Source organism: Pleurodeles waltl, chromosome 2_2 (genome assembly GCF_031143425.1).
Source record: "Pleurodeles waltl isolate 20211129_DDA chromosome 2_2, aPleWal1.hap1.20221129, whole genome shotgun sequence".
NCBI classification, from domain to species: Eukaryota; Metazoa; Chordata; class Amphibia; order Caudata; family Salamandridae; genus Pleurodeles; species Pleurodeles waltl.
In genome coordinates, this window is record NC_090439.1 from 185,255,389 (window position 1) to 185,278,458 (window position 23,070).

General features: G+C 49.0%; 1 protein-coding gene across 2 annotated transcripts in view; it reads right to left on the reverse strand.

The window, feature by feature from the left end:
• Window positions 1–8,396: 8,396 nt before the first annotated feature.
• The window catches only part of SLC9A3 (solute carrier family 9 member A3), a 1,524,418-nt gene continuing 1,509,744 nt past the window's right edge, over window positions 8,397–23,070 (reverse strand). For both annotated transcript variants that reach the window (XM_069219612.1, XM_069219611.1), the window contains exon 16: window positions 8,397–9,198. In XM_069219612.1, coding sequence (XP_069075713.1) covers window positions 8,951–9,198 — 248 coding nt within the window. In that variant the 3' untranslated portion in view covers window positions 8,397–8,950. The remainder of the gene's footprint in view (window positions 9,199–23,070) is intronic.

Below are 23,070 nucleotides of genomic sequence, written 5' to 3' on the forward strand. Positions count from 1 at the left end.
GGTTCCAGGAGATCCTTATGGGCTGCAGCATTTCTTTTGCCACCTATAAGGAGCTCAGACAAGCCCTTTCACCGGACTGTTCCTGCAGCCTGCTTGAAATAATGCACACATCATTTCACAGCCATTGTTTACTGCACTTAAGTAACTTATAAGTCACCTATATGTCTAACCTTCATTTAATGAAGGCTAGGTGCAAAGTTACTAGGTGTGAGGGCCAATTCCAGGGACTTTGTGAGTGCGGGATGCCTTTACACGCGTGCACTACATATAGGTCAATACCTATGTGTAGCTTCACAATGGTAACTTCAAATATGGCCATGTAAGGTGTCTAAGATCATGGAATTGTCCCCCATACCAAATCTGGTATTGGGGAGCCAATTCCATACATCCTGGGGGCTCCCAAAATGGACCCCCAGTACTGCCAAACCAACTCTCTGAGGCTTGCAATGCAGCTACAGCTGCTGCCACATCACAGACAGGGTTCTGCCCTCCTGCGGTCTGAGCAGCTCAGTCCCAGGAAGGCAGAACAAAGCATTTCCTTTGTGAGCAGGGTGTTACACCCTCTCCCTTTGGAAATAGGTGCTACAGGCTGGGAAGGGGTAGCCTCCCCCAGCCTCTGGAAATGGTTTGAAGGGCACAGATGGTGCCCTCCTTGCATAAGCCCATCTTCACCGGTTCAGGGACCCCCAGTCCCTGCTCTGGCACGAAACTGGACAAAGGAAAGGGGAGTGACCACTCCCCTGTCCATCACCACCCTAGGGGTGGTGCCCAGAGCTCCTTTAGTGTGTCTGAGAATACAGCCATCTTGCTTTGCAAGGTGTGGGGACACTCTGGAGGCCTCTGAGCGGCCAGTGCCAGCAGGTGACGTTAGAGTCCCCTTCTTATAGGTCCATACCTGATTAGGTAGGCAATCCCCCTCTCAAGGCTATTTAGTGTCTCTCCTGTGGGTTCTCTTCAGATTCTACTTGCAAGTTTCCAGCAAGAATCCTCTGCAAATACTACTACATCCTCTGACCTCGGATCAACCACAGACTGCTCTAGGAACCGCTGTAACAGCAACCAAGTATCCAAAAGGGCTACTTTTCCTCTGCAACTTCAGCTCCAAGCATCAACAGTTTCCACAGTGTGCACGCTCTGAGGACTCCCTGTCTTCACCCTGCACCAGAAGGACCGAAGAAATCTCCTGTGGGGTGACGGAGTCACTTCCCTGCTCACGCACTCACCTTCAAAGTCGGCGACTGGTACACTTGGACTCCTCTCACAGCGATGAGCATGCTCCTTGGAACACAGAGTGTGGACCCCATTGACAAAGACTGTCCTGAGGTCCTGCTGACGCAATTTCGAGGAGGTAAGACCTTGCCTTCCCCGAGAGTGACAGGGAACAAGTGAAGGTTAGACATATAGGTGACTCATAAGTTACTTAAGTGCACTGAAAATGGCTGTGAAATAACGTGTGCATTATTTCACGCAGGCTGAAGTGGCAGTCCTGTGAAAGGGTTTGTCTGAGCTCCCTATGGGTGGCAAAAGAAATGTTGCAGCCCATAGGGGTCTCCTGGAACCCCAATGCCCTGGGTATCTAGGTACCATACACTAGGGAGTTATAAGGAGGGTCCAGTGTGCCAATTGAAATTGGTAAATGAAGTCACTAGTGTAGGAGGCTGGCCTGGCTTGTAGTGGGTACCAGAGGTACTTACACCTTGTGCCAGGTCCAGTTATCCGTTATTAGTGTAGAAGAGGTGTTTTTAGCAGATTAGGCTGATAAAAGGTAGCTATGGCAAAGCAGCTTAGGCTGAACTAGGAGACATGTAAAGCTCCTACTATACCACCGGTGTCACATGCACAATATCATAAGAATACACAATACATAGAAGTACTAAAAATAAAGGTACTTTCTTTTTATAACAATATGCCAAAAGTATCTCAGTGAGTACCCTCAGTATGAGGATAAGTTATATACACAAGATATATGTTCACAATACCAAAATTATGCAGTAATAGCAAAAGGAAGTAATGCAAGCAGTGTAAAGTTACAATAGATTGCAATAGGAGCACATAGGTATAGGGGCAACACAAACCATATACTCCAAAAGTGGAATGCGAACCACAAATGGACCCCAAACCTATGTGAGCTGGTAGAGGGTTGCTGGGACTGTAAGAAAACAGTGAGGGTTAGAAAAATAGCCCACCCCAAGACCCTGTAAGGTAGGTGTAAAGTGCACCTACAACCCCCAGAGAGCACAGAAGTCTAGATAGGGGGATTCTGCAAGGAAAACCAACACCAGCAATGCAACAACAGTGGATTTCTGGACCTGAGTACCTGTAAGACAAGGGGACCAAGTCCAAGAGTTGCGACAGTGTCGAGAGTGGGCAGGAGACCAGGAAATGCCAGCTGAGGGTGCAAGGAAGCTGCCACCAGATGGAAGAAGCTTGGTGTTTTGCAAGAACGAAGATGACTAGGAACTTCCCCTTTGGAGGATGGATGTACCACGTCGTGAAGAAGCTTGCAGAGGTGTTCCCACGGAGAAAGACTGCAAACAAGCCTTGCTGGCTGCAAGGGTTACGGTTAGGGTTTTTGGATGCTTCTGTTGCCCAGGAGGGACCAGGATGTCGAAACTTGGATGAGGAAACAGAGGGGGCGCCCAGCAAGTCAGGGAGCCCTTACAGAAGCAGGCAGCACCGCAGAAGTACCGGATCAGGCGCGTAGAAGAGGAGTGAACCGGAGTCCACCCGAAGTCAGAAAAGGGAGTCCCACGACGCCGGAGGACAACTCAGAAGATTGTGCACTGCAGGTTAGAGTGTCGGGGACCCAGGCTTGGCTGTGCATGAAGGAAATCCTGGAAGAGTGCACAGGAGCCGGAGCAGCTGCAAATCACACGGTACCCAGCAATGCAGTCTAGCGTAGGGAGGCAAGGACTTACCTCCACCAAACTTGGACTGAAGAGTCACTGGACTGTGGGAGTCACTTGGACAGAGTTGCTGAGTTCCAGGGAGCACGCTCGTTGTGCTGAGAGGGGACCCAGAGGACCTGTGATGCAGTCTATTGTTGCCTGCGGTTGCAGGGGGAAGATTCCGTTGACCCACGGGAGATTTCTTCAGAGCTCCTGGTGCAAGAAGGAGGCAGGCTACCCCCAGAGCATGCACCACCTGGAAACAGTCGAGTAAGCCGGCAGGATGAAGCGATACAAGGTTGCAGTAGTCGTCTTTGCTACTTTGTTGCAGTTTTGCAGGCGTCCTGAGCAGTCAGCGGTCGATCCTTTGGCAGAACGTGAAGAGGGAGATGCAGAGGAACTCTGGTGAGTTCTGCATTCGGTATCTGAAGAATTCCCCAAAGCAGAGACCCTAAATAGCCAGAAAAGGAGGTTTGGCTACCTAGGAAGGAGGATTGTCTACTAAGAGAGGTAAGAGCCTATCAGAAGGAGTCTCTGACATCACCTGCTGGCACTGGCCACTCAGAGCAGTCCAGTGTGCCAGCACACCTCTATTTCCAAGATGGCAGAGGTCTGGGGCACACTGGAGGAGCTCTGGGCACCTCCCCTGGGAGGTGCAGGTCAGGGGAGTGGTCACTCCCCTTTCCTTTGTCCAGTTTCGGGCCAGAGCAGGGCTGGGGGATCCCTAAACCGGTGTAGACTGGCTTATGCAGAGATGGGCAGCATCTGTGCCCATCAAAGCATTTCCAGAGGCTGGGGGAGGCTACTCCTCTCCAGCCATCACACCTATTTCCAAAGGGAGAGGGTGTCACACCCTTTCTCAGAGGAAATCTTTTGTTCTGTGTTCCTGGGTAAGGGCTGCCTGGACCCCAGGAGGGCAGAAACCTGTCTGAGGGGTTGGCAGCAGCAGCAGCTGCAGTGGGGACCCCGGAAAGGCAGTTTGGCAGTTCCCGGGTTCTGTGCTAGAGACCCGGGGGATCATGGAATTGTCTCCCCAATGCCAGAATGGCATTGGGGTGACAATTCCATGATCTTAGACATGTTACATGGCTATGTTCGGAGTTACCATTGTGACGCTATACATAGGTAGTGACCTATGTATAGTGCACGCGTGTAATGGTGTCCCCGCACTCACAAAATCTGGGGAATTTGCCCTGAACAATGTGGGGGCACCTTGGCTAGTGCCAGGGTGCCCACACACTAAGTAACTTTGCACCCAACCTTCACCAGGTGAAGGTTAGACATATAGGTGACTTATAAGTTACTTCAGTTCAGTGGTAAATGGCTGTAAAATAACGTGGACGTTATTTCACTCAGGCTGCACTGGCAGGTCTCTGTAAGAATTGTCCAATCTCCCTATAGGTGGCAAAAGAAATGCTGCAGCCCATAGGGATCTCCTGGAACCCCAATGCCCTGGGTACTTCAGTATCATATACTTGTTAATTATATGGGTGTTCCAGTATGCCAATGTGAATTGGTGAAATTGGTCACTAGCCTGTTAGTGACAATTTGGAAAGCAGAGAGAGCATAACCACTGAGGTTCTGGTTAGCAGAGCCTCAGTGAGACAGTTAGGCATCACACAGGGAAAGCATACATATGGGCCACAAACTCATGAGCACTGGGGTCCTGGCTAGCAGGATTCCAGTGACACATAACAACCACACTTACAACATAGTGTTTTCACTATGAGCACTGGGCCCTGGCTAGCAGGATCCCAGTGAGACAGTGAAAACACCCTGACATATACTCACAAACAGGCCAGAAGTGGGGGTAACAAGGCTAGAAAGAGGTTACTTTCTCACAACTAGCCTATGGTGACAAATTTAAAACCAGAGGGAGCATAAGCACTTAGGTTCTGATTAGCAGAGCTCTATTGACACAGTTAAGCACTATGCAGACACACACATTAGGCCATATACTATGAACACTAGGGCCCTGACCAGCAGGATTCAAACGAGACAGGCAAAATCATACTGACATACAGCTAAAAATGGGGGTGTAGGAAGGTAGCCTCTTTCTAGCCTTGTTACCCCCACTTTTGGCCTATTTGTGAGTATATGTCACGGTGTTTTTACTGTCAGGGTGTTTTTACTTTCTCACTGGGACCCTGCTAGCCAGGACCCCAGTGCTCATAAGTCTGTGGCCTATATGTGTTCCCTGTGTGGTGCCTAACTCTATCACTGAGGTTCTGCTAACCAGAACCTCAGTGTTTATGCTCTCTCTGCTTTTAAAATTGTTACTGCAGGCCAGTGACTAATTTTACCAATTCTCATTGGCATACTGGAACACCCTTATAATTCCCTAGTATATGGTACCTAGGTACCCAGGGTATTGGGGTTCCCGGAGATCCCTCTGGGCTGAAGCATTTCTTTTACCACCCATAGGGAGCTCAGACAATTCTTACACAGGACTGCCACTGCAGGCTGAGTGAAATAACGTCCGCGTTATTTCACAGCCATTTATTCACTGCGAATAAGTAACTTATAAGTCACCTATATGTCTAACCCTCACTTGGTGAAGGTTAGGTGCAAAGTTACTTATTGTGAGGGCACCCTGGCACTAGCCAAGGTGCCCCCACATTGGTCAGGGCAAATTCCCTGGACTTTGTGAGTGTGGGGACACCATTACACATGTGCACTACATACAGGTCAATACCTTTATGTAGCGTCACCATGGTAACTCCGAACATGGCCATGTAACATGTCTAGGATCATGGAATTGTCACCCCAATACCATTCTGGTATTGGGGGGACAATTCCATGCATCCCGGGTCTCTAGCACAGACAAACTTGCTTTCCGGGGTCTCCACTACAGCTACTGCCGCTGCCAACCCCTCAGACAGGTTTCTGCCCCCCTGGGGCCTAAGCAGCCTGGCCCCAGGAAGGCAGAACAAAGGATTTCCTCTGAGAGAGGGTGTTACACCCTCTCCCTTTGGAAATAGGTGTGAAGGGCTGGAGAAGAGTAGCCTCCCCCAGCCTCTGGAAATGCTTTGATGGGCACAGATGGTGCCCTCTCTACATAAGCCAGACTACACCAGTTCAGGGATCCCCCAGCCCTGCTCTGGCATGAAACTGGACAAAGGAAAGGGGAGTGACCACTCCCCTGACCAGTACCTCCCAGGGGAGGTGCCCAGAGCTCCTCCAGTGTGTCCCAGACCTCTGCCATCTTGAATTCAGAGGTGTGAGGGCACAATGGACAGCTCTGAGTGGCCAGCAAGTGACGTCAGAGACCCCTCCTGATAGGTTCTTACCTCTCTCAGTAGCAAATCCTCCTCTGTGGGCTATTTAGGGTCTCTCCTGTGGGCATCTCATCAGATAACGAATACAAGAGCTCACCAGAGTTCCTCTGCACTTCCCTCTTTGACTTCTGCCAAGGATCGACCGCTGACTGCTCCAGGACGCCTGCATAACCGCAACAAAGTAGCAAGAAGACTACCAGCAACATTGTAGCGCCTCATCCTGCAGGCTTTCTCGACTGTTTCCTGGTGGTGCATGCTCTGAGGGCTGTCTGCCTTCACCCTGCACTGGAAGCCAAGAAGAAATCTCCAGTGGGTCGACGGAATCTTCCCCTTGCTAACTCAGGCACCAAACTTCTGCATCACCGGTCCTCTGGGTCCCCTCTCATCCTGACGAGCGTGGTCCCTGGAACACAGGAGCTGGGTCCAAGTGTCTTCGACAGTCCAGTTGCCCTTATGTCCAAATTTGGTGGAGGTAAGTCCTTGCCTCCCCATGCCAGACAGTAATCCTGTGTATTGCGTGATCTGCAGCTGCTTGGGCTTCTATGCTCTTTTGCAAGACTTCCTTCGTACACAGCTTAGCCCAGGACCCCAGCACTCCGTCCTGCATTGCCCAGTGACCCCGGCGTCGTGGGACCCTCCTTTGTGACTCTGACTCAACTGCTGTCCTCAGATCTTCTAAGTGCCTGTTCAGGTGTTTCTGCGGGTGCTGCCTGCTTCTGCGAGGCTCTCTGAGTTGATGAGCACCCCCTCTGTCTCCCAACCTCCTGGTTCTTCCTCGGCCCCAGCAGCACCCAAAGTCCTCAAACGCGCTCTTGCAGCTAACAAGGCTTGTTTGCGGTCTTTCTGCGTTGAAACAACTCTGCATCCTCCAGCACGCCGTGGGACATCTTTTGACCAAAGGAGAAGTTCCTGACAACTTCCCTTGTTGCAGAATCTTTGGCTTCTTCCACCCAGAGGCAGCCATTTTGCACCTTTATCCGGGGTTTAGTGGGTTCCTACCCCCCCTGGACACTTGCGTGACTCTTGGACTTGGTCCCCTTCCTTTACAGGTCCTCAGGTCCAGGAATCCGTCTTTAGTGTTTTTCAGTCAGTTGTTGTCCTTGCAGAATCCCCTATCTCGACATTACTGTCTTTGTGGGGTAGTAGATTAACTTTACTCCTACTTTTCAGGGTCTTGGGTTTGGGTATCTTGTACACCCTTAGTGTTTTCTAACAGTCCCAGCGACCCTCTACACACTACACTAGGCCTGGGGTCCATTCGTGGTTCGCATTCCACTTTTGGAGTATATGGTTTGTGGTGTCCCTAGGCCTATTTCTCCCTATTGCATTCTACTGTGATTCTACATTGTTTGCACTACTTTTCTAACTATTACTTACCTGATTTTGGTTTGTGTACATATGATTTGTGTATATTACTTACCTCCTAAGGGAGGGTTTCCTCTGAGATACTATTGGCACATTGTAACTAGAATAAAGTACCTTTATTTTTAGTAACTCTGAGTATTGTGTTTTCTTATGATATAGTGCTATATGATATAAGTGGTATAGTGGGAGCTTTGCATGTCTCCTAGTTCAACCTAAGCTGCTTTGCTATAGCTGCTTCTATCAGCCGAAGCTGCTAGAACACCTCTATTCTACTAATAAGGGATAACTGGATGTGGCACAAGGTGTAAGTACCACAAGGTACCCACTATAAGCCAGGCCAGCCTCTTACAGGGGGTAACATGCCGAGAAAGATGGCACTTTCCTACATCCGGTCTAGGGCTTCACATCGCCCCACCGGAGTTGGTAGTCCATCCCATTTTTGTATGGCGGTAGTAGACGCTTCTGATCCCCTGATTCTAGAGCTAAGGGGGTCACCTATTAAGACAGGATTCTCGTAGGTCAGGGATCCCCGGGCGGAAACCGTCATTGATGTGACCACTTCATCAGACGCTAGCCCTCATGTTTTCACTTGAAATTATAGTAAAAAATCTTAAAGTTAATGGAAATTATGATCTGCTAAATTTAATTACAATACACCAGTGGTTCCGAACCTTTTGACTTATGTGGACGCCCCGCTTCTCCCCCCACCCCTTCTTTATCATTACTGGAGCCCAGGAGCCCCCACTGAATCATTATTGGAATCAGGTAACCCTGAGTCATTAATGGAAGCTAGTGGCTTGGCCTAAACATTGTCAATGATTTGAATCTCTAAACAATACACAGAAACAAGCATTCAAACACATACTCAAATGATAACACATTTTATTTAATTTGCAAACAAACATAAATTAATTCTGTAAAAATATAATTTTAATAGGAAAGTTGGAGGTTTTCTAAATTCAATTGAAGCCACACATCATCCGTACTATACGTTGTTTGATGCACCTGCTCTGCTCCCATGAATCAATCTAAGTATGCTAATTTAATTTTTAGCCACCAATTTCAAATTAGTTGACATTTACAGTATGTTTTAAACTTTTAAGTTGTACATTTAGCCACTTTATTTATATACACTTTATCAATCTGTTAATTTTTTTAAAAATTCAAGCCGTCATGGACACCCTGAGAAGGCTTCGCAGACCCCCGGGGGTCCGTCAACCACAGGTTGGGAACCGCTGCAATACACCATTTAAAATCTCATTGGAAAAATAAATTCAAACATTTTCTGCTGAAGATTAGTAAAAGATTAAGTGAATGGCAGAAAATGTGAAAAGAACTGAGAAAAATAGAGATAGTAATGTTGTTAGTAAGATGCCCGAAAGCAAGAATATAGAAAAATGAGAATATTGTTTAAAAATATTACATCAGCGTTGCATCTGGGAGGAAAGATCTGGGTCTCTCCTCTGTACTGTCAGCTAGCACAAAGGAGTCAACGGACCTATTGCTGAGACGGAAAGGGGTGAGCTGGCGGAAGTTGTTTGGAGAAGACGGGATCTGCAGTCTTGCCCTTTGAGAAGGCACTACAGAATCTTCATTGGACAACCACGGTGAGAACTCCAGATAACCGCAGGGTTCGTCATTGGTTGAAAATAGCGGGTTATCAATACCTAAAAAAGTGTAGAAATAATACCAATAAATTTGACATAAGGAAAAAGGCACTGGTAGACGAATACAGAAAATGCTTGACTCGATTAGAATGTCAGTGAACAGTGCTTACAAAACCTTTTATAACCAGGACCCTATTTTTAGAACAAACTTTTGTGATTCGACTAGCTTTAATGCACAAGAGGAAGGCGATTTTTTGTGTGTACCTAAAGCACCATCTGATAGCACATTGTTGTAGGAAGCTGGCCTGGCTTATAGTGGGTACCTTGTGGTACTTACACCCTGTGCCAGGTCCAGTTATCCCTTATTAGTAGAATAGAAGTGTTTCTAGCAGCTTAGGCTGATAGAAGGTAGCTATGGCAAAGCAGCTTAGGCTGAACTAGGAGACATGCAAAGCTCCTACTATACCACTTATATCTAGCACAATATCATAAGAAAACACAATACTCAGTCACAAAAAATAAAGGTACTTTATTTTAGTGACAATATGCCAAAAGTATCTCAGAGAATACCTTCACTTAGGAAATAAGTAATATAGACAAGTTATATGTACACAAACCCAAAACAGGTAAGTAACAGTAAGAAAAGTAGTGCAAACAATGTAGGATCACAATAGGATGCAATATGTAAACATGGGTCTAGGGGCAACACAAACCATATACTCCAAAAGTGGCATCACAAATGGACCCCAGACCTATGGGAGATTGTAGAGGGTCGCTGGGACTGTGAGAAAACAGTAAGGGTGTCCAAAATACCCCACCTCAAGACCCTGAAAAGTAGGAGTAAAGTTACCCTACTACCCTGTAGGAAAGTACCATCTTGCCTGGCATGTTACCCCCATATTTCACTGTATATATGTTGTTATAGTCTATGTGTCACTGGGACCCTGCCAGGCAGGGCCCCAGTGCTCATAAGTATGTGCCCTGTATGTGTTCCCTGTGTGATGCCTAACTGTCTCACTGAGGCTCTGCTAACCAGAACCTCAGTGGTTATGCTCTCTCTGCTTTCCAAATTTGTCACTAACAGGTTACTGACTAAATTTACCAATTCATATAGGCATACTGGTGCACCCATATAATTCCCTAGTATATGGTACTGAGGTACCCAGGGTAATGGGGTTCCAGGAGATCCCTATGGGCTGCAGCATTTCTTTTGCCACCCATAGGGAGCTCTGACAATTCTTACACAGTCCTGCCAGTGCAGCATGAGTGAAATAACGTCCACGTTATTTCACAGCCATTTACCGCTGCACTTAAGTAACTTATAAGTCACCTATATGTCTAACCTTCACCTGGTGAAGGTTAGGTGCAAAGTTACTTACTGTGTGGGCACCCTGGCACTAACCAAGGTGCCCCCACATCGTTCAGGGCAAATTCCCAGGACTTTGTGAGTGTGAGGACACCATTACACGCTTGCACTATACATAGGTCACTACCTATGTATAGCGTCACAATGGTAACTCCGAACATGGCCATGTAACAAGTCTAAGATCATGGAATTGTCACCCCAAAACCATTCTGGTATTGGGGAGAGAATTCCATGATCCCCCGGGTCTCTAGGACAGAACCCGGATACTGCCGAACTGCCTTTCCGGGGTCTCCACTGCAGCTGCTGCTGCTGCCAACCCCTCCGACAGGTTTCTGCCCTCCTGGGGTCCAGGCAGCCCTGGCCCAAGAAGGCAGAACAAAGGATTTCCTCTGAGAGAGGGTGTTACACCCTCTCCCTTTGGAAATAGGTGTGAAGGGCTGGGGAGGAGTAGCCTCCCCCAGCCTCTGGAAATGCTTTGATGGGCACAGATGGTGCCCATCTCTGCATAAGCCAGTCTATACCGGTTCAGGGATCCCCCAAGCCCTGCTCTGCCGCAATACTGGACAAAGTAAAGGGGAGTGACCACTCCCCTGACGAGTACCACCCAGGGAAGGTGCCCAGAGCTCCTCCAGTGTGTCCCAGACCTCTGCCATCTTGGAAACAGAGGTGTTGGGGGGGCACTGGACTCCTCTGAGTGGCCAGTGCCAGCAGGTGACGTCAGAGGCTCCTTCTGATAGGCCCTTACCTCTCTTGGTAGCCAATCCTCCTCCCTTGGTAGCCAAACTTCCTTTTCTGGCTATTTAGGGTCTCTGCTTTGGGGAATTCTTCAGATAACGAATGCAAGAGCTCACCAGAGTTCCTCTGCATCTCCCTCTTTACCTTCTACCAAAGGATCGACCACTGACTGCTCAGGACGCCTGCAAAATCGCAACAAAGTAGCAAAGACGACTACTAGCAACCTTGTATCACTTCATCCTGCCGGATTTCTCGACTGTTTCCTGGTGGTGCATGCTCTGGGGGTAGCCTGCCTCCTTTCTGCACCAGGAGCTCTGAAGAAATCTCCTGTGGGTCGACGGAATCTTCCCCCTGCAACCGCAGGCAACAAAAGACTGCATCACCGGTCCTCTGGGTCCCCTCTCAGCACGACGAGCGTGGTCCCTGAACTCAGCAACTCTGTCCAAGTGACTCCCCCAGTCCAGTGACTCTTCAGTCCAAGTTTGGTGGAGGTAAGTCCTTGCCTCCCCACGCTAGACTGCATTGCTGGGTACTGCGTGATTTGCAGCTGCTCTGGCTCCTGTGCATTCTTCCAGGATTTCCTTCATGCACAGCCAAGCCTGGGTCCCCGACACTGTAACCTGCAGTGCACAACCTTCTGAGTTGTCCTCCGGCGTCGTGGGACTCCCTTTTGTGACTTCGGGTGGACTCCAGTTCACTTTTCTTCTAAGTGCCTGTTCAGGTACTTCTGCAGGTGCTGCCTGCTTCTGTGAGGGCTCCCTACGTTGCTGGGCGCCCCTTCTGTCTCCTCATCCAAGTGGCGACATCCTGGTCCCTCCTGGGCCACAGCAGCATTCAAAAACCCTAACCGCAACCCTTGCAACTAGCAAGGCTTGTTTGCAGTCTTTCTGCGTGGGAACACCTCTGCAAGCTTCTTCACGACGTGGGACATCCATCCTCCAGAGGGAAAGTTCCTAATACTCTTCTTTCTTGCAGAACTCTAAGCTTCTTCCAACAGGTGGTAGCTTCCTAGCACCCTCAGCTGGCATTTCCTGGGCTCCTGCCCACTCTCGACACTGTTGCGACTATTGGACTTGGTCCCCTTGTCTTACAGGTACTCAGGTCCAGAAATCCACTGTTGTTGCATTGCTGGTGTTTGTTCTTCCTGCAGAATCCCCCTATCATGACTTCTGTGCTCTCTGGGGGTAGTAGGTGCACCTTACACCTACCTTTCAGGGTCGTGGGGTGGGCTATTTTTCTAACCCTCACTGTTTTCTTACAGTCCCAGCGACCCTCTACAAGCTCACATAGGTCTGGGGTCCATACGTGGTTCGCATTCCACTTTTGGAGTATATGGTTTGTGTTGCTGCTATACCTATGTGTTCCTATTGCAATCTATTGTAACTTTACACTGCTTGCATTACTTTTCTTGCTATTACCTGCATAATTATGGTTTGTGTACATATAACTTGTGTATATAACTTATCCTCATACTGAGGGTACTCACTGAGATACTTTTGGCATATTGTTATAAAAAGAAAGTACCTTTATTTTTAGTACTTCTGTGTATTGTGTTTTCTTATGATATTGTGTATATGACACCAGTGGTATAGTAGGAGCTTTACATGTCTCCTAGTTCAGCCTAACCTGCATTGCCATAGCTACCTTCTATCAACCTAAGCTTCTAGAAACACCTCTTCTACACTAATAAGGGATAACTGGACCTAGCACAAGGTGTAAGTACCTCTGGCACCCACTACAAGCCAGGCCAGCCTCCTACATACCCCAGAAAGACGGAATAGTCGTGATAGGGGAGTCGGCAAGAACCACAAGCACCAGCAAAACACTGAAGACGGATTCCTGGACCTGAGGACCTGTAAAGGAAGGGGACAAAGTCCAAGAGTCATGATAGTGTCCAGGGGGGGCAGGAACCCAGAAAACCCCGGATGAAGGTGCAAAAGGGCTGCCTCCGGGTGGAAGAAGCCAAACATTCGGCAACAATGAAAAGGGCTAGGAACTTCTCCTTTGGATGGAAGATATCCCATGGTGTGCTGGAGGTTGCAGAAGTGTTTCCAGACAGAAATACCACAAACAAGCCTTACTAGCTGCAAGAGTCGCGGTTGAGGATTTTGGGTGCTGCTGGGGACTAGGAAGGACCAGGATGTCGACCCTTGGAGGAGGAGACGGGAGGGCGCTCAGCAACTCAGAGAGCCCCCGCAGAAGCAGGCAGCACCCGCAGAAGTACCGGAACAGGCACTTAGAAGATCTGTGAACTCAGAGTCACAAAAGGAGGGTCCCACGACGTCCAAGTCCAACTCAACAGGTGGAGCACTGCAGGACGGATTGCTGGGGACCCAGGCTAGGCTGTGCACAAAGGAATCCTTGGAGAAGCGCACAGAAGCCGGAGCAGCTGTGAATCACGCAGTACACAGGTTTGCTGTCTGGCGTGGGGAGGCAAGGACTCACCTCCACCAAATTTAGACAGAAGGGCCACTGGAAAGTGGGAGACACTTGGACACAGCCTCTGTGTTCCAGGGACCAAGCTTGTCAGGATGAGAGGGGACCCAGAGGACCGATGATGCAGAAGTTTGGTGCCTGCGTTGGCAGGGGGAAGATTCCATCAGCCCACTGGAGATTTCTTCTTGGCATCCAGTGCAGGGTGAAGGCAGACAGCCCTCAGAGCATGCACCACCAGGAAACAGTCGAGAAAGCCGGCAGGATGAGGCGCTACAATGTTTCTGGTAGTCTTCTTGCTACTTTGTTGCAGTTTTGCAGGCGTCCTGGAGCAGTCAGCGGTCGACCCTTGGCAGAAGTCGAAGAGAGAAGTGCAGAGGAACTCTGGTGAGCTCTTGTATTCGTTATCTGAGGAATAGCCCAGAGGAGAGACCCTAAATAGCCAGAAAAGGTTTGGCTACTAAGAAAGGAGGCTTGGCTACTGAGAGAGGTAAGCACCTATCAGGAGGGGTCTCTGACGTCCCCTGCTGGCACTGGCCACTCAGAGAAGTTCATTGTGCCCCAACACCTCTGAATCCAAGATGGCAGAAGTCTGGGACACAATGGAGGAGCTCTGGGCACCTCCCCTGGGAGGTACTGGTCAGTGGAGTGGTCGCTCCCCTTTCCTTTGCCCAGTTTTGCACCAGAGCAGGGCTGGGGGATCCCTGAACCGGTGTGGACTGGCTTATGCAGAGATGGGCACCATCTGTGCCCATCAAAGCATTTCCAGAGGCTGGGGGAGGCTACTCCTCCCCAGCCCTTCACACCTATTTCCTCTGAGAGAGGGTGTATTACCCTCTCTCAGAGGAAATCCTTTGTTCTGCCTTCCTGGGACTGAGCCGCCCAGACCTCAGGAGGGCAGAATCCTATCTGAGGGGTTGGCAGCAACAGCAGCTGCAGTGGAAACCCCAGAAAGGCAGTTTGGCAATACCCAGGTTCTGTGCTAGAGACCTGGGGGATCATGGAATTGTTTCCCCAATACCAGAATGGTTTTGGGGTGACAATTCCATGATCTTAGACATGTTACATTTTCATGTTCGGAGTTACCATTGTGACGCTACACATAGGTAGTGACCTATGTGCAGTGCATGTGTGTAATGGTGTCCCCGCACTCACAAAGTTCGGGGAATTTGCCCTGAACAATGTTGTAAGAGGGTGGCCTGGCTTGTAGTGGGTACCAGAGGCACTTACACCTTGTGCCATGTCCAGTTATCCCTTATTAGTGTAGAAGAGGTGTTTCTAGCAGTTTAGACTGATAGAAGGTAGCTATGGCAAAGCAGCTTAGGCTGAACTAGAAGACATGTAAAGCTCCTACTATACCACTTATATCATATGCACAATATCATAAGAAAACACAATACACAGAGTTACTAAAAATAAAGGTACTTTATTTTTATGACAATCTGACAAAAGTATCTCAGTGAGTACCCTCAGTAAGAAGGTAAGTGCTATACACAACTTATATGTACACAAACCAAAGTTAGGTAATTAATAGCAAGAAAAGTAATGCAAGCAGTGTAGAATTACAATAGATTGCAATAGGAGCACGTAGGCATAGGGGCAACACAAACCATATACTCCAAAAGTGGAATGCAAACCACGAATGGACCCCAAACCTATGTGAGCTTGTAGAGGGTCGCTGGGACTGTAAGAAAACAGTGAGGGTTAGAAAAATAGCCCACCCCAGGACCCTGAAAAGTAGGTGTAAAATACACCTACTACCCCCAGAGAGCACAGAAGTCGTGATAGGGGGATTCTGCAGGAAGAACAAACACCATCAATGCAACAACAGTGGATTTCCAGACCTGAGTACCTGTAAGACAAGGGGACCAAATCCAATAGTCGCAACAGTGTCAAGAGTGGGCAGGAGCCCAGGAAATGCCAGCTGAAGGTGCAAGGAAGCTGCCACCAGTTGGAGGAAGCTTGGAGTTCTGCAAGAAAAAAGAGGACTAGGAACTTCTCCTTTGGAGGACAGATGTCCTACGTCGCGATGAAGCTTGGAGAGGTGTTCCCACGCAGAAAGACCGCAAACAAGCCTTGCTAGTTGCAAAGGTCCTGCTAGAGGTTTTTGGGTGCTGCTGAAGACCAGGAAGGACAAGGATGTCGCCTTTTGGAGGAGGAGACAGAGGGGGCACTCAGCAACTCAGAGAGCCCTGACAAAAGCAGGCAGCACCCACAGAAGGACCCCAGCAGGCACTTGGAAGAAGAGTGAACCGGAGTCCACACAAAGTTACAAAAGGCAGTCCCACGACGTCAGAGGACAACTCAGAAGGTTGTGCACTACAGGACGGAGTGCTGGGGACCCAGGCATGGCTGTGCATGAAGGAAATCCTGGAAGAGTGCACAGGAGCCAGAGCAGCTGCAAATCACACGGTACACAGCTTTGCAGTCTAGCGTGGGGAAGCAAGGACTTATCTCCACCAAACTTGGACTGAAGAGTCACTGGACTGTGGGAGTCACTTGGACAGAGTTACTGTGTTCCAGGGACCACGTTCGTCAGGATGAGAGGGGACCCAGAGGACCAGTGTTGCAGTCTTTTGGTGCCTGCGCTAGCAGGGGGAAGATTCCGTTGACCCACTGGAGATTTCTTCTGAGCTTCTGGTGCAGGGTGAATGCAGGCTACCCCCAGAGCAAGCACCACCTGGAAACAGTTGAGAAAGCCGGCAGGATTAGGCGCTACAATGTTGCTTGTAGTCATCTTGCTACTTTGTTTTGCAAAGGTTTTTCAGGCGTCCTGTAGCAGTCAGCGGTCGATTCTTTGGTAGAAGGTGAAGAGGGAGATGCAGAGGAACTCTGGTGAGCTCTTGCATTCGTTATCTGAAGAATTCCCCAAAGCAGAGACCCTAAATAGCCAGAAAAGGAGGTTTGGCTACCTAGGAAGGAGGATAGGCTAGCAACACAGGTAAGAGCCTATCAGAAGGAGTCTCTGACGTCACCTGCTGGCCCTGGCCACTCAGAGCAGTCCAGTGTGCCAGCAGCACCTCTGTTTCCAAGATGGCAGAGGTCTGGAGCACACTGGAGGAGCTCTGGGCACCTCCCAGGGGAGGTGCAGGTCAGGGGAGTGGTCACTCCCCTTTCCTTTGTCCAGTTTTGCGCCAGAGCAGGGCTGGGGATCCCTGAACCGGTGTAGACTGGCTTATGCAGAGATGGGCACCATCTGTGCCCATCAAAGCATTTCCAGAGGCTGGGGGAGGCTACTCCTCCCCAGCCCTGACACCTTTTTCCAAAGGGAGAGAGTGTAACACCCTCTCTCTGTGGAAGTCCTTTGTTCTGCCTTCCTGGCCCAAGCCTGGCTGGACCCTAGGAGGGCAGAAACCTGTCTGACGGGTTGGCAACAGCAGCAGCTGCAGTGAAACCCCGGGAAAGGTAGTTTGGCAGTACCCGGGTCTGTGCTAGAGACTCAGGGGATCATGGAATTGTCTCCCCAATGCCAGAATGGCATTGGGGTGACAATTCCATGATCTTAGACATGTTACATGGCCATGTTCGGAGTTACCATTATGACGCTATACATATGTCGTGACATATGTATAGTGCACGTGTGTAATGGTGTCCCCGCACTCACAAAGTCCTGGGAATTTGCCCTGAACAATGTGGGGGCACCTTGGCTAGTGCCAGGGTGCCCACACACTAAGTAACTTAGCACCCAACCTTTACCAGGTAAAGGTTAGACATATAGGTGACTTATAAGTTACTTAAGTGTAGTGGTAAATGGCTGTGAAATAACGTGGACGTTATTTCACTCAGGCTGCAATGGCAGGCCTGTGTAACGAATTGTCAGAGCTCCCTATGGGTGGCAAAAGAAATGCTGCAGCGCATAGGGATCTCCTGGAACCCCAATACCCTGGGTACCTCAGTACCAGATACTAGGGAATTATAAGGGTGTTCCAGTATGCCAATGTAAATTGGTGAAATTGGTCACTAGCCTGAGAAATGAGAGAGCATAACCACTGAGGTTCTGGTTAGCAGAGCCTCAGTGAGACAATTAGTCATCACACAGGTAACACGTACAGGGCACACGTATGAGCACTGGGGCCCTGGCTGGCAGGGTCCCAGTGACACATACAACTAAAACAACATATATACAGTGAAAAATTGGGGTAACATGCCAGGCAAGATGATACTTTCCTACAATTATCTGATTGAGCCCTCTGTAATCTACACAAAACTTCATCTCCCTCTTTCCATCTTTGGTGTGAGGTTTTGGTACAAGCACAACTGGGCTAGCACAGGGGCTTTCAGAAGGTTCAATCACACCTAAGTCCAACATTTTCTGCACCTCTTGTTTAATGCAGGCAGTGACATGGTCAGGCTGCCAATAAATTTTACTTTTGACAGGCAGGCTGTCTCCAATGTCAATTGTATGTTCACACCAGGATGTTGTACCTGGTATCAGTGAAAAGAGGTCTGAAAATTAACTTAGGAGATTGATGCAGTTGTCTTTCTGTTCTGCAGTTAAACAATCTGCTAAGACTACTCCCTCCACTAAAGCATCAGCTTCAGTGGTGGAGAAGACATCAGGGAGAGGGTGTAGGAGGCTGCACTGGCATATAGTGAGTACCAAGGGGTACTTACACCTTGCACCAGGCCCAGTTATCCCTTATTAGTGTATAGGGTGTCTGGCAGCTTAGGCTGATAGATAATGGTAGCTTAGCAGAGCAGCTTAGGCTGAACTAGGAGACGAGTGAGGCTCCTGCAGTACCAATAGTGTCATATGCACAATATCATAAGAAAACACAATACACAGATATACTAAAAATAAAGGTACTTTATTTTTATGACAATATGCCAAAAGTATCTCAGTGAGTACCCTCAGTATGAGGATAGCAAATATACACAAGATATATGTACACAATACCAAAAATATGCAGTATAGTATTAGAAAACAGTGCAAACAATGTATAGTTACAATAGGATGCAATGGGGACACATAGGGATAGGGGCAACACAAACCATATACTCCAAAAGTGGAATGCGAACCACGAATGGACCCCAAACCTATGTGACCTTGTAGAGGGTCGCTGGGACTGTAGGAAAACAATGAGGGTTAGAAAAATAGCCCACCCCAAGAGCCTGAAAAGTGAGTGCAAAGTGCACTAAAGTTCACCAAAGAGCACAGAAGTCGTGATAGGGGAATTCTGCAGGAAAGACACAAATCAGCAATGCAACAACAATGGATTTCCAAACGAGGGTACCTGTGGAACAAGGGGATCAAGTCCAAAAGTCACAAGCAAGTCGGAGATGGGCAGATGCCCAGGAAATGCCAGCTGTGGGTGCAAAGATGCTACTACTGGACAGTAGAAGCTGAAGATTCTGCAGGAACGACAAGGGCTAGAGACTTTCCCTTTGGAGGATGGATGCCCCACGCCGTGGAGAGTCGTGCAGAAGTGTTTTCCTGAAGAAAGACCGCAAACAAGCGTTGCTAGCTGCAAGTCGTGCGGTTAGGGTTTTTGGATGCTGCTGTGGCCCAGGAGGGACCAGGATGTCGCCAATTGCGTCAGGGGACAGAGGGGGCGCCCAGCAGGACGAGGAGCCCTCTCAGAAGCAGGCAGCACCCGCAGAAGTGCCAGAACAGGCACTACAAAAAGGAGTGAAACGGTGCTCACCCGAAGTTACACAAAGGAGTCCCACGTCGGAGGAGGACAACTCAGGAGGTCATGCAATGCAGGTTAGAGTGCCGTGGACCCAGGCTTGGCTGTGCACAAAGGATTTCCGCCGGAAGTGCACAGAGGCCGGAGTAGCTGCAAAAGTCGTGGTTCCCAGCAATGCTGTCTGGCGTGGGGAGGCAAGGACTTACCTCCACCAAACTTGGACTGAAGAGTCAGTGGACTGTGGGAGTCACTTGGACAGAGTTGCTGGATTCAAGGGACCTCGCTCGTCGTGCTGAGAGGAGACCCAGGGTACCGGTGATGCAGTTCTTTGGTGCCTGCGGTTGCAGGGGGACGATTCCGTCGACCCACAGGAGATTTCTTCGGAGCTTCTAGTGGAGAGAGGAGGCAGACTACCCCCACAGCATGCACCACCAGGAAAGCAGTCGAGAAGGCGGCAGGATCAGCGTTACAGAGTTGCAGTAGTCGTCTTCGCTACTTTGTTGCAGTTTTGCAGGCTTCCAGCACGGTCAGCAGTCGATTCCTTGGCAGAAGGTGAAGAGAGAGATGCAGAGGAACTCTGATGAGCTCTTGCATTCGTTATCTAAGGAATTCCCCAAAGCAGAGACCCTAAATAGCCAGAAATGAGGGTTTGGCTACTTAGGAGAGAAGATAGGCTATCAACACCTGAAGGAGCCTATCAGAAGGAGTGGCCAGGGCCAGCAGGTGGCTGGCCCTGGCCACTCAGAGCAGTCCAGTGTGCCAGCAGCACCTCTGTTTCCAAGATGGCAGAGGTCTGGAGCACACTGGAGGAGCTCTGGGCACCTCCCAGGGGAGGTGCAGGTCAGGGGAATGGTCACTCCCCTTTCCTTTGTCCAGTTTCGCGCCAGAGCAGGGCTGAGGGGTCCCTGAACCGGTGTAGACTGGCTGATGCAGAAATCGGCACCATGTGTGCCCATGAAAGCATTTCCAGAGGCTGGGGGAGGCTACTCCTCCCCTGCCTTCACACCATTTTCCAAAGGAGTGTGTAACACCCTCTCTCTGAGGAAGTCCTTTGTTCTGCCTTCCTGGGCCAAGCCTGGCTGAAACCCAGGTGGGCAGAAACCTGTCTGAGGGGTTGGCAGCAGCTGCAGTGAAACCCCTGAAAAGGCAGTTTGGCAGTACCCGGGTCTGTGCTACAGACCCGTGGGATCATGGGATTGTACCAACAATGCCAGGATGGCATAGAGGGGGCAATTCCATGATCTTAGACATGTTACATGGCCATATTCGGAGTTACCATTGTGAAGCTACACATAGGTAGTGACCTATATGTAGTGCACGCTTGTAATGGTGTCCCCGCACTCACAAAGTCCGGGGAATTGGCCCTGAACAATGTGGGGGCACCTTGGCTAGTGCCAGGGTGCCCACACACTAAGTAACTTAGCACCCAACCTTTACCAGGTAAAGGTTAGACATATAGGTGACTTATAAGTTACTTAAGCGCAGTGTAAAATGGCTGCGAAATAACGTGGACGTTATTTCACTTAGGCTGCAGTGGCAGGCCTGTGTAAGAATTGTCAGAGCTCCCTATGGGTGGCAAAAGAAATGCTGCAGCCCATAGGGATCTCCTGGAACCCCATTACCCTGGGTACCTCAGTACCATATACTAGGGAATTATAAGGGTGTTCCAGTATGCCAATGTAAATTGGTAAAATTGGTCACTAGCCTGTTAGTGACAATTTGAAAGAAATGAGAGAGCATAACCACTGAGGTTCTGATTAGCAGAGCCTCAGTGAGACAGTTAGTCATAACACAGGTAACACATACAGGGCACACTTATGAGCACTGGGGCCCTGGCTGGCAGAGTCCCAGTGACACATACAACTAAAACAACATATATACAGTGAAATATGGGGGCAACATGCCAGGCAAGATGGTACTTTCCTACACAACCCCCCCCCCAAATGAAGGACAATAAGACTAGCCATGACCTGATGAGTCTTCATTGTCTAAGTGGAAATATCTGGAGAGTCCATCTGCATTGGAGTGGGTACTCCCAGGTCTATGTTCCACTGTATAGTCCATTCCCTGTAGGGATATAGACCACCTCAACAATTTAGGATTTTCATCTTTCATTTGTTTTAGCCAAAGTAGAGGTTTGTGGTCTGTCTGAACAATGAAGTAAGTGCCAAACAGGTATGGCCTCAACTTCTTCAGTGCCCAGACCACAGCAAAGGCCTCCCTCTCTATGGCAGACCAACGCTTTTCTCTAGGGGGGGGTCAACCTCCTGCTGATAAAAGCAACAGGTTGATCCTGGCCCTCAGAATTAAGTTGTGAAAGGACTGCCCCTACCCCTAATTCAGATGCATCAGTTTGGACAATTAATTTCTTGGAGTAACAGGGGCTTTTTAGGACAGGTGCAGAGCACATGGCCTGCTTTAGCTCCTCAAAAGCTTTCTGACAGCTAGCTGTCCACATTACCTTTTTAGGCATTTTCTTGGATGTGAGGTCATTAAGAGGGGCTGCAATGGAGCCATAGTTCTTAATGAACCTCCTGTAATAACCAGTGAGGCCTAAGAAGGTTTTACCTGGGTATGAGTAGTAGGGAGAACCCAATCTATAATAGTTTGGATTTTCCCCTGAAGTGGTGCAATCTGTTCTCCACCTACCAGGTGTCCCAGATAAACCACCTTCCCCTGCCCTATCTGGCACTTTGAAGCCTTGATAGTGAGGCCTGCCTTTTGCAGGGCCTCCAAAACTTTCCATAGGTGGACCAGGTGATCATCCCAACTGGAGCTAAAGACAGCTATATCGTCTAGATATGCTGCACTAAAAGCCTCCAGCCCTTGCAGGACTGTATTCACCAACCTTTGAAAAGTGGCAGGTGCATTTTTCAATCCAAAAGGCATTACTGTGAATTGGTAATGGCCTCCAATGGTTGAAAATGCAGTTTTTGCTTTTGCATCTTCTGATAATTTGATCTGCCAATACCCTGCAGTCAAGTCAAAAGTGCTTAGATACTTGGCAGATGCCAGTGTATCTATTAGCTCATCTGCCCTGGGTATAGGGTGAGCATCAGTTTTGGTTACTTGGTTGAGACCTCTATAGTCTACACAAAACCGCATTTCCTTCTTTCCATCTTTGGAATGAGGTTTTGGTACAAGTACCACAGGAGAGGCCCATGGACTTTCAGAGTGCTCAACCATTCCCAGTTCTAACATTTTCTGCACCTCTTGTTTTATGCAGTCTCTGACATGGTCAGGCTGCCTATAGATCTTACTTTTGACAGGCAAGCTGTCTCCAGTATCTATAGTGTGCTCACACCAAGAAGTGGTGCCTGGCACAGTAGAAAAGAGTTCAGAAAACTGACCCAGGAGATTTATGCAGTGGTCTTTTTGCTCAGCAGTAAGACAATCTGCCAGTACAACCCCTTCCACTAGAGCATCTTGTTCTGTGGAAGAGAAGAGATCAGGGAGAGGGTCACTCTCTTCTTCCTGTCCCTCATCTGTTGCCATGAGCAGGGTGAGATCAGCCCTGTCATAGTAGGGTTTCAGGCGATTGACATGGAGCACCCTAAGGGGACTCCTGGCAGTGCCTAAGTCAACTAAGTAGGTGACTTCACCCTTTTTCTCAACAATTGTGTGGGGTCCACTCCATTTATCTTGGAGTGCTCTTGGGGCCACAGGCTCCAAGACCCACACTTTCTGCCCTGGTTGGTACTGAACCAAAACAGCCTTCTGGTCATGCCATTGCTTTTGGAGCTCTTGGCTGGCCTGAAGGTTTTTACT